The sequence below is a fragment of the Dermacentor silvarum genome, chromosome 7, assembly GCF_013339745.2.
Source record: "Dermacentor silvarum isolate Dsil-2018 chromosome 7, BIME_Dsil_1.4, whole genome shotgun sequence".
Taxonomy (NCBI): domain Eukaryota; kingdom Metazoa; phylum Arthropoda; class Arachnida; order Ixodida; family Ixodidae; genus Dermacentor; species Dermacentor silvarum.
Window position 1 is genome coordinate 44,897,041 of NC_051160.1, and position 15,635 is coordinate 44,912,675.

Below are 15,635 nucleotides of genomic sequence, written 5' to 3' on the forward strand. Positions count from 1 at the left end.
AACTCGCTCGGGAAAGGGCCCATCATTGACGTGCTGATTCTAGTGTGAGGGCTTGCGAAATGTCAGCGAAGAGCCGTGGACCCCGAGTTGCGGGAGCGCGATGTTGAGGGCAAACGTCCGCTAAGAGCTTTGGAGCCAGCTGCAGTGCGTGTGACTGGTTGTGGTTCAAGCACAACGTGGTACTCGTCAGTGCAATTTGTTCCGAGGAACACCGAAGAAACACACGACAAGCTTTGCTTACCCCCATTTCCTCGACAGGGGAGGGGCTGCTGATTTTTTTTTCTCAAGGAGCACCGACCTGCTTCACTTTCCGCAAGTCTCGCAGGAATGCCTTGTCGTTGACCAAAGGCTTCAGCTTGGTCAGCTGGTCCAGGTGCACGATCCAGTCCTCGCCAATTTTCTGGGAACGAAAAGAAAGACAACTTCAAACCCAGAGCTGATAGGCATATTGAGTCAGTTTTGGATCAGACATCACGAGTAAATTGTAACATGGGGCTGTATTCTCGAATGATTGCTTGCAGAGGTATTTTAACTGTTGCATGATGTGGCTTCCAGCACAATGCCTCATTGGAGTGCCTGCAATCTGCCTGTCAACATAGGTAATCAGCAACTGCTGAAAGTGACAAACCGTGATATTTACATGTGTATTTATTTATCCTTTCCTTGGGGAGTGCATTTCACTTACTAACAACTTAAACTTATAGCTACCATGTGATACTATCTCGAAGTAACATTTCACACAAAAAAAGTCGCAGTTTCACCAAAAAGGTGAAGCATCGATTGCGATGGCAAATTAGTAGACAGCTACATAACGTAAGGACAGTAGCTTTACCGGCCGTATAAACTTGTAAACATTCGCTAACTAAATTAACAAGCATGGTGTCACGTGCACACAGGCAAACAAGCACATCTCACTCGATGAGCGTGCACACTCGCTGTCAAAACGGTGGTGTGAGGAAGAGCGGCAGCAGCAGTGAGTGAATTGACCTTTGTGCTACCTCTTGCTTTAACGGGAACTAAGCGGCGAGAACACAGGATACACTAAGCTATGAGCCCCCAGCGCACATAGACTCTGTACTCATTGCAGATCGCTTTCAAGATAGGGCCAGTGCGGCTGCACGCCCAGGCACCATACACAGAAGCCGCTGGAGTACAATGCCCCCCCCCCCCCTCCCTCCCCCCAGTGCCTTACGAACTTCCTCCCCACTTTCCTCCCTTGCATGCGTGAGATTGAGCCGACGATCCCTCGCACGCTTTCACTCTTACATACAGCATACCGAGCGCAGCCATGTAATTGCCCTTAGAATTTATACACAACAAGGCGGCGACGCTGACGACAGAAATGCACCTGGAGTGTCCATATAATTTCTATAGCAATAATACTTTCGGTATACCTGATATTCATTATAAGCACATATTTTTTTCGTGCTGATATCGGAGGAAATAAATTTATATTTACATCATTATAGCTGATAATTTGTTACATCTGTGTTCTTTATATGAGGTTTGACTGTATAAAGACTTCTTTATTATGCATAAATTCAGATTACAAGAATAGCAAAACTTCAAGACCCGAATAGTGATGGTCGCACCTATACACTGTTCTTTTCAAAGGAAGAAAAACTGGGCCCCTGTAAAACATTCATTCAGAATATTGCATTTACATTTAAGTGCACCACTCGCATTTCATGCATCTCTGATATACAGTCAACGACCGATAATTTGGAGTAGACGGTGATCACCATTCAGTCCGAATAATTGGGAGTCTGAAATACTGAACTTGCCTGAACTGTTTGAAAATACTGAAAAAAAGGTGTGCCATAATCTCAGATCATCACTTTCAGGGATACCTTCAATTTCGTGTGACTAGTACAAGACGCATTGGCATCTACGAGCGACGAAATCCTTGGTACAATGCCAAGCACGTTGTCTTATTACAATGACGGCGGATGTTGTCTACCGTCGATGTGTCGGGTGCTAATCACACAAAATATTGCGAAAGTGAAAGTACCTTCAAAAGTGATCGAGAATACGGCCCAATTTTGCCAATGCATTGTTTCACACATACATATATGCTTGCCTTTGTCTTGCTCAGTCCGTGACTACACTTTTGTAGTGATGCCATTTCTTATGCTATTCTTTATCACATTTCGTCATTCAGCCAGCCGTACATGGCAGACGATAAGATAAGAGAATCAAGCGGAAAGCATCGCTACAAAATCGAGGCCTATATCTTAACCATTGTCATGCTGTCACTACAGAGAGACGAAAGTACAGTCAATGCATCCACCAAATCTTAATCCCCCGGCAACACAACAAAAGCTGACAGCACCACAATAGCTGATTAGTCATGTATTTCTTCGCAACAGTCACTGTCCAGCATTTCCCTCATGCAGTCATTGAGGGTTGAGTTGGCACTACATGAACCTGCTAGAAGAATACGCCTGGAACCGTGTTGCTATGCAACACGTTAACATCCAGCGTTTACGTGAATAAAACTCTCATGACAAATCACGCATGCAGCCTTTACGACTTAGAATCTTGGCTTGGCTTGTCCTGCGGTTTGGGTGCGGTCGGGGACTACTGCCGGCGATGTATCAATACCAAAATATCACTATTTCTGCTCAACTCGGTGCCCAAATTAGCATGCAGTCGTGCAGTCGCAGCCTGAATTATCGTACAGCACGCTGCAAGGTGTTTGAAATTGCGGTCGGTGGAGCTGTTCAAATAATCATGCATGTCCAAATTATCGGTCGGTGACTGTAGTTACACCAAATGAGATATCGCACACCACAAACAATTCTAGAAAACAATTGCCACAAAGTGGGTGCAAAGGCTGAGGCTCACATCGGCAATGAGATCAGCCAGACTAGGGTTGCAGAGCAGGAGCCACCGGCGGGGAGTAATGCCATTGGTCATGTTGAGGAAACGCTCAGGGTACATCTCGTAGAAGTCCTTGAACCTGCAGATGCCAGCAACAGGGGCCGCATTTCTTAACATTACTTTTAATGCTTTTCCATCTCTTTCACCCTTCGTCACTGGCGAGCATAATGCTGAGCCCCAACTATTGCTGGGGTCAGTCACTTGGTGTGAAAGATGATGAAAAGTGAAGATGATAGAAGGAAACTTAAATAATACATGATACAGTCCCAGGCATGTGTTTCAGCTGATGCTCCTCACTGCAGGCATGGAGGAACACCCATTAAGGCAGTGTTCCAATACTCGCCGTAGACAGCTAAGTAGATAGCTAAGACAGCCATCTTAAGTCTCGAATCAATTCTGACAAAGCTGGGAAAAAAAATGCAGCCGCGTGAAGACAGCATCCAACTCAAAAACAATGCAGGCTACTTTGCTGTCCAAACAAGATGGCAGCTGAGCAGACTGCTTGGACACTCGAAGGGAAAGTCACTTGCGCACAAGACAATGCAGTAAAGTTTTCTTCTGTGTCTATGTTGCGTTTTCATAGGTTTGCACACCCAAAAAGTTAGAACACAGCAATAATATGCACTTTTCTTAGCTTTTTCTTGTTGATGCGACGTGAAATTAAGTCTCAGAGATCTATGGCCAGATGCGTCCACCTACACAGGCTCGAAACTGTCATTTTAGTCATTAACATAGACGGTCTCCAATGCAGGCCAGAATTGGAATCCACCCTAAGGCCGGGGGGAGAGAACCCTTTTGCCAGCACCTCCTCTCCAACCTCCCCTAATATAACACTGCATGTCAGTGTGGTTGTCCGCACACATTCACAACATGTCGTCTAGGTGCAAGGCCGGCAAGCATCCCAAATGGAGTTATTCAAAAGGATTTCATCATGAATGCATAAACACGAGGCTTCTGTGTCATTATTCTGCACCCTGAACTTCAACATGCATGACACAGATCAATGACAGCAATAGATATAGCAGCGAGTCTCGGTGTTTTGGTGGGGTATGGGTTGCAGAAAACATTAGCAGTGGAAGTGAAATTGTTTGTTTACAAATTTACAGAAAAAAGCACCATGCAAAGTTTTTTTTTTTTCACTGGCGGAGCCAAAATAGCGGAGGAATTGCCAGTCAACACTACACGTAAAATAAAAACCTAAAAAAAATGCTCCATAAAAGACCGAGTGTTTCAGCACCAAAAATGATGGAAACAAACTATATATGGTCAGAACACATTACAGAAATATATCTCAGTAGCCCCATAAAACATTACTGAGCATTCTTTATTGGGCAACAAATATACTTGAAATCACTGCCTGGCAGCAGTGTTCTACAATAAGAATAGTGGCCCTGACAGTTGCAGCTGGCAGTTTCACGTCGTCATGTTCAAGTGGCGCTAGGTGTCTGTGCTGTGCACTTCTGTCATATGTACAGAGGGTGTGGGCACACGACAAGGTAGCACACTCTACAGACCATTGTATTTTTGCTGCAGTGTTCAATGAATCAGAAAACGCACTGCATCTCGAATTGTGGTTCTGCATCTCGAATTGTGGTTCTGCATGTCATTCTTTGCATAACAGTGAATATATAGTGTATACAACCGAACCCATTTATAACGATACCGGTTTTAAAGGGAAGGACAACCGATATTTATGGACCCAGTTTTTTATGGTGCAATGAAAAGCTCACCCTCGGTAGTGTTTACACCTGCAGTGGTTACTTCCAAAAGTGCGTGGATATTTTGTAAGCAAAATTTTTCGGTCTGAGCAGCTTCTAAAAAAAGAACAGTCCCTCCTCCAGCAACGCTGAGAAGTGATAGCGATGCCGATAGCCCGCCTCGCAAAATTATGAAAGCCGCCCATCGTCCCGCTTTCACTGGAGCAAGTGCAACTGTGGTTAACCACCTATGTTGTCATCTTTCCAGCCACTTTTAAAGGTAAATAGACTGGTACAATAAGTTTGTGTTGCTGTACAGACCTTTCTTATAGCTTTTCCCAAGTACACACCTATGTCCCAAGTACACACCTACGTCATGGCTGGCTGGCCCCCGTTGTCGTCGTTATTCAGTCGATAGACGAGCCAAGCCAATTCATTGAAAACGAAGGTGAAGGCAGCGCCACTTTTCTACTCACTAAAAACGAAGGCTTAGGTTAGAAAAAACTTATAATAGAAAGAATGATACTGCAGGCAGGCAGGCAATGAACTTTATTTAATGTTACTGCAATTCAATATTATTAAATAGACCAGGAACAGCATACACTGGTAGAAGGTCACGTGGTAGACCTCTTAAATAGGTTTACGTTTTTGCTGCATGCGGCGCCAAAGGTCATTTTTCATGACTTTTAGTGAATTTAAATATAAATCCACGTTTATTGAGAAAAACAGGGCCCGTTCCAGCCAATACGATAGATGATCTTTCCATCTGCAGGGTTACCTCAATTCATGTTATGAGCGGTTGTCTGTCCCTTTAACAATATTGTCATGTAGTAGTGGCGGTGAAGAAAACAGTCGGAAAACTATGTATGATGAAACTGATTCTTTACTGGACGAACCTGTGCCCACAAAAACAAGCTACACTCGAAGCACAACGATAGCAGCGAACACAGTCGGCGATCGTCGAAATCTGATCAGCGGCGAAATGTGTCGGCTTTTATACATGAGTCATCGAAGGTTCCAGATTAATCCCTGGTGCCCACGTGTCTTCCAGAAAGTACTAGACAATTTGCGTCACTCATACAATCAGATTACATAAGCGTCAGTGACAACAGACAACGGATAGAACCATCGATAATGTTCGAGAAACTTCCGATACATGCAGGCGCGTCCTGTGCCTAGCGATAACGTTTGACATTTGTTAGCCGGTGAAAAGCGGCCACTGGTGAAAGATAAACATGTACACATGTCAATACATCGGACATAACGAGCATACAACGCACCATCAACTTTTGTATGTGTTCTATCTCGAAATAAGCCACTTGCTACAATGCTCCCATGCCACGTTATGGGTTATAAGTAAATCTGGCTAGTGAGTGTTCACGCTGAAAGAAAAAAAGAAGGCAAAATTCTTCAAAAATAAATAATAAGGCAAGTCGCAGCACCCACCGCACACCTTCACCACACCCGCCTTTGTGTCGCCCAACCTGCACGGCACGCTTTTGTCGCGTCGCCAGCCTTGCATTCCTCTCCTGTAAACCTTTCAACCCTCCGATATTGGTGCAGTCAGCTTGTGTATCTGAGGGGTGGGAGGGAGGTGGGAGAGTGGTGCGAGAGGCTCATGATGTGTAGGGCAATGCAATAAAAGCATGCCGTGTGGGCTGCACCGCGCTAAAGGAGGATGTGGCAAAGGTATGTGGCACGCAGGTGGATGTGGAGGCTCGCATTTTTCCTTTTTTACCTGGATTTTACACTTTTTTTCTTTTTGACACAGACACCCAGCGGCCACATTTATTTGTTATAGCCAGTAGTGTGGCATGAGAACATTGTAGTAAGCAATCTATTTTACCATGTAACATGCACAAAAGCTTACGGTGGTGGGGCTCTCATTGTTTCCCGAGTATTGTTAAAACTGGTAATGCTATAAGTGGGTTCGACTGCACGTTTTCTTTTTGTTTAATTAATATGTTTGGATGTTTGTCCCCAATGCTTTTTTAGTGCAACCCGGTTATAACAATGGGATTTTCTTGGCATTTGAATACACTCAGTGACCGATTTTCCGGATGCCCAATTTTTCAGACACGCCCAATAATTAGGACGCCTTCACAGCACCGCCACGTACCCCATAGAGTCAATGTATAAGAACGTCTGAAATTTCGGACACATAAAACCTTCGCCGTCCGATTTTCCTGACTTGTTCCCATGACCGCAGTTCCAAAACGGCATTATTCGAAGCCACAACCGCCACCATTTTGATCAACTCGCCACCTCGGACCTGCGCTCTCGCACGCAGATCCGCTGACACCCGCAGCCACCACCGCGGCAACGTTAGGCCTACCTGCTTCGACGTTCGCTACCAAGCTTCTTGCTGTTTGATGCCATGCTTTTTATTGAAACAGTTCGCTGCTGTTAGCAATGGAGCCGACTACGCCTTTGTAATCTTCGCCAATGGCTTCGAAGCTCGGAAAGCACGACGCATTGCCTAATGCCTGTTCCCAAAAATCAGCTTCGCCTCAACACAGCAATGTTGCGCGGTGAAGCATACGCGAAGTATTGCGGTGAAGCAAACCGAGAGTTGGAAGGGGCAAGAGTCACGGGACACAGTATGTATTCCTTAATTATACACGCATGCAACCACAGTTTCCTGTCACAGTACGAGCACCCATACGCCTAATAAGTGCAATAGCAGGCTTTTAGAGCTATTTCGAACGTGCCTGTGGCGATTTGAGCACTTGGGGGCAGTAAAAGGCATGCATTCATTTTTTCGAGAACTGCCCGATTTTTAGGACGTTTTCGCGGCCCCTAGCGAGTCCAAAAAATTTGACGTTGACTGTATTGTCATAAGAGGGTTAGACTGTACATTATATTAGTTGCACAGTGTCCATTGGCTCTACTAATAAAAGTTGTTCAGGAGTAGTGTGATGGCAGGCATAGTTCCGGCTCATCTTACTTAGTGCAAAGTTTGTCGTGGAACTGCAGTTTGTGGCACATATACTCACAGATCCTTCTTGAGAATCTCGGTGTGTATCTGTGCCACGCCGTTGACCTTGTGCGAGCCCACGATGGCCAGGTGAGCCATGTTGATGCGCTTCTCGCCTTCTTCCTCGACCAGCGACATACGTCGCAACCGGTCGAGATCCCCGGGGTATTTCTGGCTCACATCCTGGAACACAAATTGGCCGGTGTATGATGGACCCAGTCAATAACGACAACGGTTAGAACAGTACACCAGACACAAGGGTGTGCAACCATGGTAAAGTAGGCATAAGCATGCATTATCTGGCCAAATAAACCACACAACAATGCTGCGCTGTCCATGCTGCCATATAAATCATGCACACTTGAAATTTGTTACAACAAAGTCGCATCGGACATGAAAATGCCTTCATTATATCCGATATTTGTTATAAGCATATATTTGTAACAGTTGACTTCCGTTAATTCAACCCTGATGAGAGTGAAGAAGTTGATCGAATTATCTGGCAGGTCGAATTAAACAAGATGCAGAAAAAACGCCAGAACACACTGCTCATATATTTGGCAGTATTTGACCAATTCTGACATGCTCCTGAATCAAGCGCATGCCCACTATCCATGTGTCCAAAGAAGAAAACTAAAGAAGAAATTACACTGAAGCTCCTGAACAAAGTTGAAACCTAACGCACACCTGGTTTTTTAGATAGCAAAGTAGGCAAGGGTCTAATGGTATGTTCCACATTGGCAGCCGGTTTCTTTAAATCAGCTTCTCCGGACGTTTTTTTTTTAAAGTCAGCTTAGCCGCTATACAATGTGTTATGCGGTTAAGCTACGAACGCTGCGAAGTCAATTTTCGGCCCAATTTTCTTGAAAAATACAGGCGTGCTTTAGTATCGGATTAATACCACAATCATTGTGAGCTACGGTTATAGCTTGAAAATCCCTTCCTGGGGAATGCCAAAAATAATCGTTTTTGATGGGAGTCACTGCATCTTCAACGCATTCACTGTCCCCTAAGGTCTGCTGAGACAGACGCTGTCACTAAAGGGGTCGCTGTTGAGGTAACCATGGGGATCAGGCGTGTGTGTTTTGACAGGTCAAGTTCGAATTATACGGCGAAGGCCAATTTTAGGATCAAAATAATGAAAGTTTGGGCCCATATATAAATGCACGGGTGCTGGCCAGGACCTTCAGTCAGGATTGAATTAACCAAAAAAATCGAATTAACCAGAGTCGATTTAACAAAAGATAACTGTATATGCCAATATTGGCGAGAGAGATTTTAGATTCGTTATGGGCATATATATTCGTTATGTGATGATATTGGTGAGAAATATTTTAGATATACATAGAATCTTGGTAAACGAAATTGCCTCTTAAATGGAACAGCCTTATGGTTGATTGGTTTCGCATTAAAGGGCCCCTAAACCACCCAGAGGTCGAAATTTAGTTGTGGTGTTGCAGTTGTGCATGAGTCTAAATGAACACAAAGCCGCGATAATTTTTCGAAATGGTGCCATAATAGCGGAGTTACACGCTTTTGATGACCGAAAAACGGCCCTTGCTCGTTTCGCTCTGTCCTTCGCTACTCTCCTTGTCGGCTGGTCTCCCCTCCTCGCCGAGTGCTTCTCGTGACATACGTCATCGTCAACGCGCTTCTCAAAACATTGCCTACTTCCGGTTAAGGCACGTCCATGCTAGCTGCACATATACCGACAGCAAAGCGGCCTCCAGTGCTGGTATTTCATTTCGAAGCGCCGTCCGCTTTAGCTTTGAACTGAACCGGAAAAGGCCTAGCGACGATATCGGTGCCGTCGAGCGATCAGCGGCGGTAAGGCTGCTGCACAAATGAGTCCCGGTCTCATCCTCTCTATGCACAGCAAGGAAATCTCGTCGTTCGCGAGCAAAACCACTGTCGAACGGCGGCCCGCGAATGGCAAACGGCGAGTTACCGTGCCGGTAACGTAAACCGCAGCAACAACAGCTACCCGCTGTTGCTGCGGTGCCGGCCCGTGTTATACAAAACGTGCCGCTATAGACCATGTGTTGCGTGCACGTCTGGAAAGACCAACATTGTCACACTCTGTTCGCGCAGCTAATCAGACCGCTAAGCACGACTGTGTTGAAACGCGAGCGATTTGGCACTTGCGTTGTGGGCTGTAATTACCAATTCGCAAGGGCGCACAAGTGAGCAACACGACGAGGAAGAGCAGGGAGCGCGCGTACCTGCTAGCAGACAAACCGTAAGTCGTAGGTTTTTGTTGGGAATATTAAAAATGTGCCCACTTTTCATGTCATCCATGGACTGATACACTGACTGATGCTCAGTATAATATTGTGCCAATGACCGTGTCTCAGGTTCATGTCTCACAAAAAAAACTTACCACATCGCAAACCTGCCATTAGGCTACTAGATATGCCACAGTTGATGGCTCCAGATCACTTAGGACCAACCAGGGTTATTTTAACATACACTCAAAGCACGGTACATGAGTGCCCTTTCAATCCACACCATCGGAACGCAGTCATCGTGGATCGGAATCGAACCCAGGACCCTAGCAGCAGAATGCCATAATCAGTGATCCAATACGGTGGTCCTTGCCGAATTTTGTTCATGGTATAAACGCTCCCCGACCAGGGGGTATAATCACCATGGCTGTTCAAGGAGCCTGTGAGGTGATTACTACTGCCGAGACAAAGAAACACTGACTGAATGAAATTCATGACTTAACGAAGTTTCTCGTGCAAGTACAACCTTTTTACTTTGAGGTTCGACTGTACGAGACTTACGCCAAGGAAATGGGCGTTGATGTCAAAGATAATCTGCAGGTGGCGCGGAAGCATGTTCTGCAACATGGAGCATGACCAGCGCTCCAGGGCCTCTGGCAGCACTGTGTGGTTCGTGTAGGCACATGTCTTCGTCGTCAGTTCGAGAGCCTAGAAAAAGCCAGAAAAAACATGAACGAGTGAAAAACCCGACACGCAAGAATAAAAATTGTTCGTGCTCTCAGTGCGAAATTTAATTAAGACTAGGAAACGGGCGGGTACAATTCAAATGAATATGAAATGAATAAATTCAAGCCAGTATAAGTGTTGTCACATTGAGTTGCACGAATGTGCAAGAGCACATGAGTGCACGCCAGTTTCCATTACACCAACTGCCATGCCTCTGGCCAAGATTCAGATCTGAGAATAGGCGTCCCCTGCTTTGGTACCCTGGAGTATGGACATTGTCAAATTCTGCCATCAGATTCTTTAAAGGTGACATTTTGAGCCAGTCATAGAGGTCCAGAGGGCTGCTATGGCCTCTCTGATTGAAAATGCCACCATTACCAAATTTGACAATAGGAAGGAATTTGACAATGACTAGGATAGCACCTCTGTTTCGGTACCACCCGACAGGCATCGCATGTGCATTCGGAGTCGTAGGACGTAGGTTTGCCTGATGGGGTCGTATTCTCGGTTGATCACTTTTGTGAATATGACCACTTTCGCAAGATTTCACGTATCTTGCACTGAACGCATACACCGATGCATCCTCAGTAATGCGTCCTCAAAAGCAATGCTCTGGGTGCTGGAGGAATGCTGTTGTTTAGAGAGGCTGACCCGTCTAAAATCTCGCGAAAGTGATTGTATCAATGCTGTTGCTCGCAGACACCGATGCATCCAGTGAGTTACACGAAATCTCGCCCAAGTGATTGTATCAAAGTGGTCACCTGTAATTGTCAACAGGTCCAGTGCTGAGTTATGCAAGCTCTCGCTAAAGTGATCGTATCCCCGAAAGTGACCGAGTGAGACTATGATCCCATATGCAAAATCATTGTCCGCAAAACTGTTGTACGTAGTTGCCGAAGCGCCCGATACTAAGTTATACAAAATCTCACAAAAGGGATCATATCCCCAAAAGTTATCGGCGAAGTACAGGGCGCACTTTGTGACAATGTTGTTCTCCAGCCTTGACCAAGGCTCACCAAAGTAGGCTAACGAAATTTTGACAAGAAAGTTTTGTTTTGCAGCGCATTCCTTGTCTGTGCTGTCTCATTTGACAACAACAAAATTTCTGTGAAAGTGAATTTTTAACAGCGAAGCTGTTCTAGCTAACGTAAAAAGTGCCGCCTGCCGCAAAACCTCGCCAAGCTATGACATCACTGCGTTGCCTAGCAACCACCTCGCAGAGCGGCGTGTGCTTCACCTCCTCTAGCTGTGCGCATGTTGCCTTGACATGGGGCGTTAAGGAGAGGGAAGGAGAGCATGTTCACATCGCGCACTATGCTCGGGGGAGAGAAAGAGAAAATGACAGGGACTGAGAGAGAGAGAAACAAATTGTAGCAGCACCAACGAGGCAACGCGCAGAGCTGCTGCCAACGTCATCCGCGCTTCCCCGTTTCCCCACATAAGCGCTGATCGCGCACGGTGTCCCTGACTGCAGCAGGCACCTCTGGCGGCAGCTCGGCAGGTTTCGACCAGCCACGCTCCGGCAAGTGTGGATGCGCAGCTTGACCGTGACGTCACCGGGGAGATTAAGCTCTGAGCCGCCGCGACGGCGGCTCTCGTTGATTCTATGGCGAGTACATGTACCCTTGACATGGAACGACCAAAGAAGATCTGGGCACCCGAAGATGAAGCCGCTCATCTTGAAGCGTGTCGCACGACCAAGCGAGAATCTGCACGTCGCCGGCAAGCGATTCGGAACACCGTGCCTAGCAGCACTTAGCATTTCCTAGCATTTCCTAGTGAAACCTGGAAGAAGCTAGGTTGATCACCAGCTCCGCTGTTTACTCCAGCCTTGCACCAGTAGTGCAAGCTGCCTACATTTTTTTTCGCTTTCCCCATCAATTTTGTTATTGTGGGGTTCAACTGTAATGGGCTCCATTGAAGAGATTATTTGATTACTTGCCCGCAAGAACTTTCCCTGAGCATCTTGCAAGTTTATGCAGCTATAGATTTTTGTTCATATTAGAAATGGACAAACAGAAATGCATTTGTGTTTGTTTGCTTCTCTCTTTTTGCGACTGTCTGTTTACACTTCCCTTTTTTCTGATCCCTACCAACTAGTTCAACTTTTTTGGCATTCCAAGACATTTGTTATCGCACTTCAAAAGAAGTTACCTTGTCGAAACTGAGTCCCTCGATGTCCATGAAGAGGCGCATGAGTTCCGGAATGGCAAGCGCTGGGTGCGTGTCATTGAGTTGAATGGCCACCTTCTCCGGGAACTGGTCCAGGTGGGTGCGCACCGCCTCTGTCTGGCCGAACTTGGAAGATTTGTAACGGCGAATGATGTCCTGCAGCGTCGCTGCGACCATGAAGTACTCCTGCTTCAGACGAAGCTCCTTGCCCTCGAACGCCTGGGTCCGGCAGAAGGTTAAGGTGAGAGTTTCACAGGTTGAAATGCAACGAAATATGGCTTCATTGAATTCTTTGAGTGAAAAACAAAACACCATGATATACTCTAATGCCCAAAACCAATTGACAGGTTAGGGGAGGTGCTGTAGTGGGGAGCCCCGGATTAATTCTGACCACCTGGAGTTCATGGCTTTGAATGTGAAAAAGGAGGCTACTGATGCCACCAAAGCCTTATGCGGTGGTCTCATAGTACCAGACACCACTGAAGCATACATACACACACTAATGACCGTGATGCCGAAAGCCAAGTACATTCAACCCTCAATTGAACAAGAGGGTTGAGCAGGTTCCAAGACGAGCGCACTGTTGGATGGGCCAATTCGACAGCTTCTGGCGACACTGTCACTGTCATGACCTACAACCACCATACTGGGTTGACCAGCATGCTCCTTAATTTCAGACTTCGTGTGACCACCATCTCTGCTTCTGGGGCAATGAGAATGGTCTCCCTTTTCACATCCGAAGCCATGCTGCGCCTGAAGTGCATTTTGAAAGGGTCGCATACATGCCACAATTACTTGTGGGGCTCTTAAGGAGTTGAGGCATCGTATGGTAATTATGGAGTCAGCAGCTACCCAAAGAAGACAAACAAGCGAAACAAAAAAATTACTTGTCAATATTCCTTTAGGAGGAAGCTTTGCCTCAGGGGATCTCATCTAAACACAAAGGAACAGAAAAATAATTTTGCTTGCATTGACTTCACCAAACTTGATGAGGTTTGTTGAATAAAAAAGAAGTTAAATGCTATCAACTGTAGGAGTGCATTTTTTTATTTAGGCCATTAATTCTTTTAGAAAGATTTACAAAAAAAGCAGAAGAAAAAAAAAGAAGAATCAAGTTTACAACTTTAAATCTGCAATGAGAAATATCACAATTCTATAAACTGCATTTATTGAGACATCTAAAATAGACAAAACTGATGTAATATAAACCACACTGAAATGTTCCACTAATATGTGAGTGGGACTTTTGAAAACCCTCGTCGGAATTGTAAAAATTTCATATAAGCCATAAACCAATTTGTCACATTTGTCTCCTTTAGATGCTCCAATAGATGCAGGTTGCAAAAATTGCTATTTTTGTTTTTGGGTGCTAAGTTACACATTTGTAAACTTACTGTAGTAATTGTTTTTAACTTGCCAATTTTAGAAAAATCTAAAATTTCACCGACGATTATGATACTCCCTAATGAGAGAGAGAGACAGAAGAAAGGGGAAAGACAGGGAGGTTAACCAGAGGCGAAGGTCCAGTTTGCTACCCTAATGCGAAATTTGAGTGTAGCTCTATATGTGTTTTCCTTTTGTGATATATTGGCTGGCATGAACACGCTGTCTCGTGCGGCATGTTGCAAACAGAGCAAAGTGTGGCGAGACTGCCTCACTAATCTGGAGAACACGAGAGCCACCGCATGGGGCCAGCGCGTAGGTGACGCGTCGGCGCGATTGACAGCAGCCGCCACCGACAGACCCAATACACACTACTCTGGCGCAATCTCCTAGCCATCGCTGCTGCACAACGCTTTTCTTCTCACGCTTTCGCCATACCCTCCTCCACTTTCCACCTCATGGTTCTGCTGCACCCTCCTCTCCACTTTCATCCTCGCGTATTTCATCCTCCTGCTGTGCTCTGCATTCGCTTTCATCTTTCGCTGTACTCATTCACAATGTTACAAGTGACAACACCAACACCGATGCTCGCCGCAGGAACGGGCACCTACGCTCTAAAAATATTGAATGCCCTTAATCAAAATTCTGCTTCATACAGTCAGTAGAATGCAGCTCCCTCTCCTAATGCAGCAAACTTTATTAAAATCGGTTTAGTGGTTGTCTATATATGTACAGTCGAACCCACTTATAACAATACTGCTTGTAACAATATATCGCATATAAGAATGAGCAGCTGTGATACCGTGAACTTTTGTGTGTTCTATCGTAAAATAAACTGCTTACTACAATGTTACCATGCCACATCATTGGTTATAACTATTAAATCTGGCTGCTGGGTGTCTGCGCTGAAAGAGTAGGAAATGCAAAATCCTGGAAAAGAAAAAAGGTTGAGTCAGCAGCGGCTGACATTGAAGAACGAGTCTTCCAGGGCACATCAGTGCACCAGGTGGTTTGTTGTTTGAGAGGCACCCCCGGAATACCTTTTATTTTTTCTATGTCAACTAAGGTTCAGTCGCTTTAGTACCATTTAACTGTTACACCCCTGACACACGGGTGAACTAAAGTCCTTTGAAGTAAACCCCTTCACTTTGTGCGGAAGGACCCATAATGAAAAGGAACTTCACCGGTGACACATGGTATGGCGTGGTCTCCTTTATATGTTTTTCAATAAGTTCCGCAGCAACAAACAAGGCGCTGCTTGTTTAAACTGAAACTGACAAAACGCTAAACAATTTTGCATCTGGTCAATGCAAAACAAAACACGCCGACGAAACTGGATGGCCAGAAAGACGTGTGGATGAAGCTGCCTGAGGCAAGTAAGGCGATGCGACAGGGCCAGTTCCATGCACTTAAAAGTATGGCTGCAATAAAAGTTCACTGCAAGACAAATTGGGCGTCTGCTAACTGTAAGAAAGAATTTCGGAAGTGATCAAATCATCACCAAGATCACTAAGTGTTTCGACAAGTTTACTGTTGACAGGATGCAGACAAGGTTACGCCTTTACGCCCATA

General features: G+C 45.4%; 2 protein-coding genes across 7 annotated transcripts in view; both read right to left on the reverse strand.

Annotated features, from left to right (window-relative positions):
• The window catches only part of LOC119457972 (glycogen phosphorylase-like), a 211,371-nt gene that overhangs the window by 19,168 nt on the left and 176,568 nt on the right, over positions 1-15,635 (reverse strand). The gene's annotated exons all lie outside the window — the stretch shown is intronic.
• LOC119457973 (glycogen phosphorylase-like) overlaps positions 1-15,635 on the reverse strand; it is a 63,244-nt gene that overhangs the window by 17,401 nt on the left and 30,208 nt on the right. For both annotated transcript variants that reach the window (XM_037719758.2, XM_037719759.2), the window contains exons 7-11: positions 12,663-12,899; positions 10,344-10,490; positions 7,577-7,740; positions 2,848-2,962; positions 299-400 (exon numbers count right to left, since the gene is read on the reverse strand). In XM_037719758.2, the coding sequence (XP_037575686.1) occupies positions 299-400; positions 2,848-2,962; positions 7,577-7,740; positions 10,344-10,490; positions 12,663-12,899 (765 nt within the window). The remainder of the gene's footprint in view (positions 1-298; positions 401-2,847; positions 2,963-7,576; positions 7,741-10,343; positions 10,491-12,662; positions 12,900-15,635) is intronic.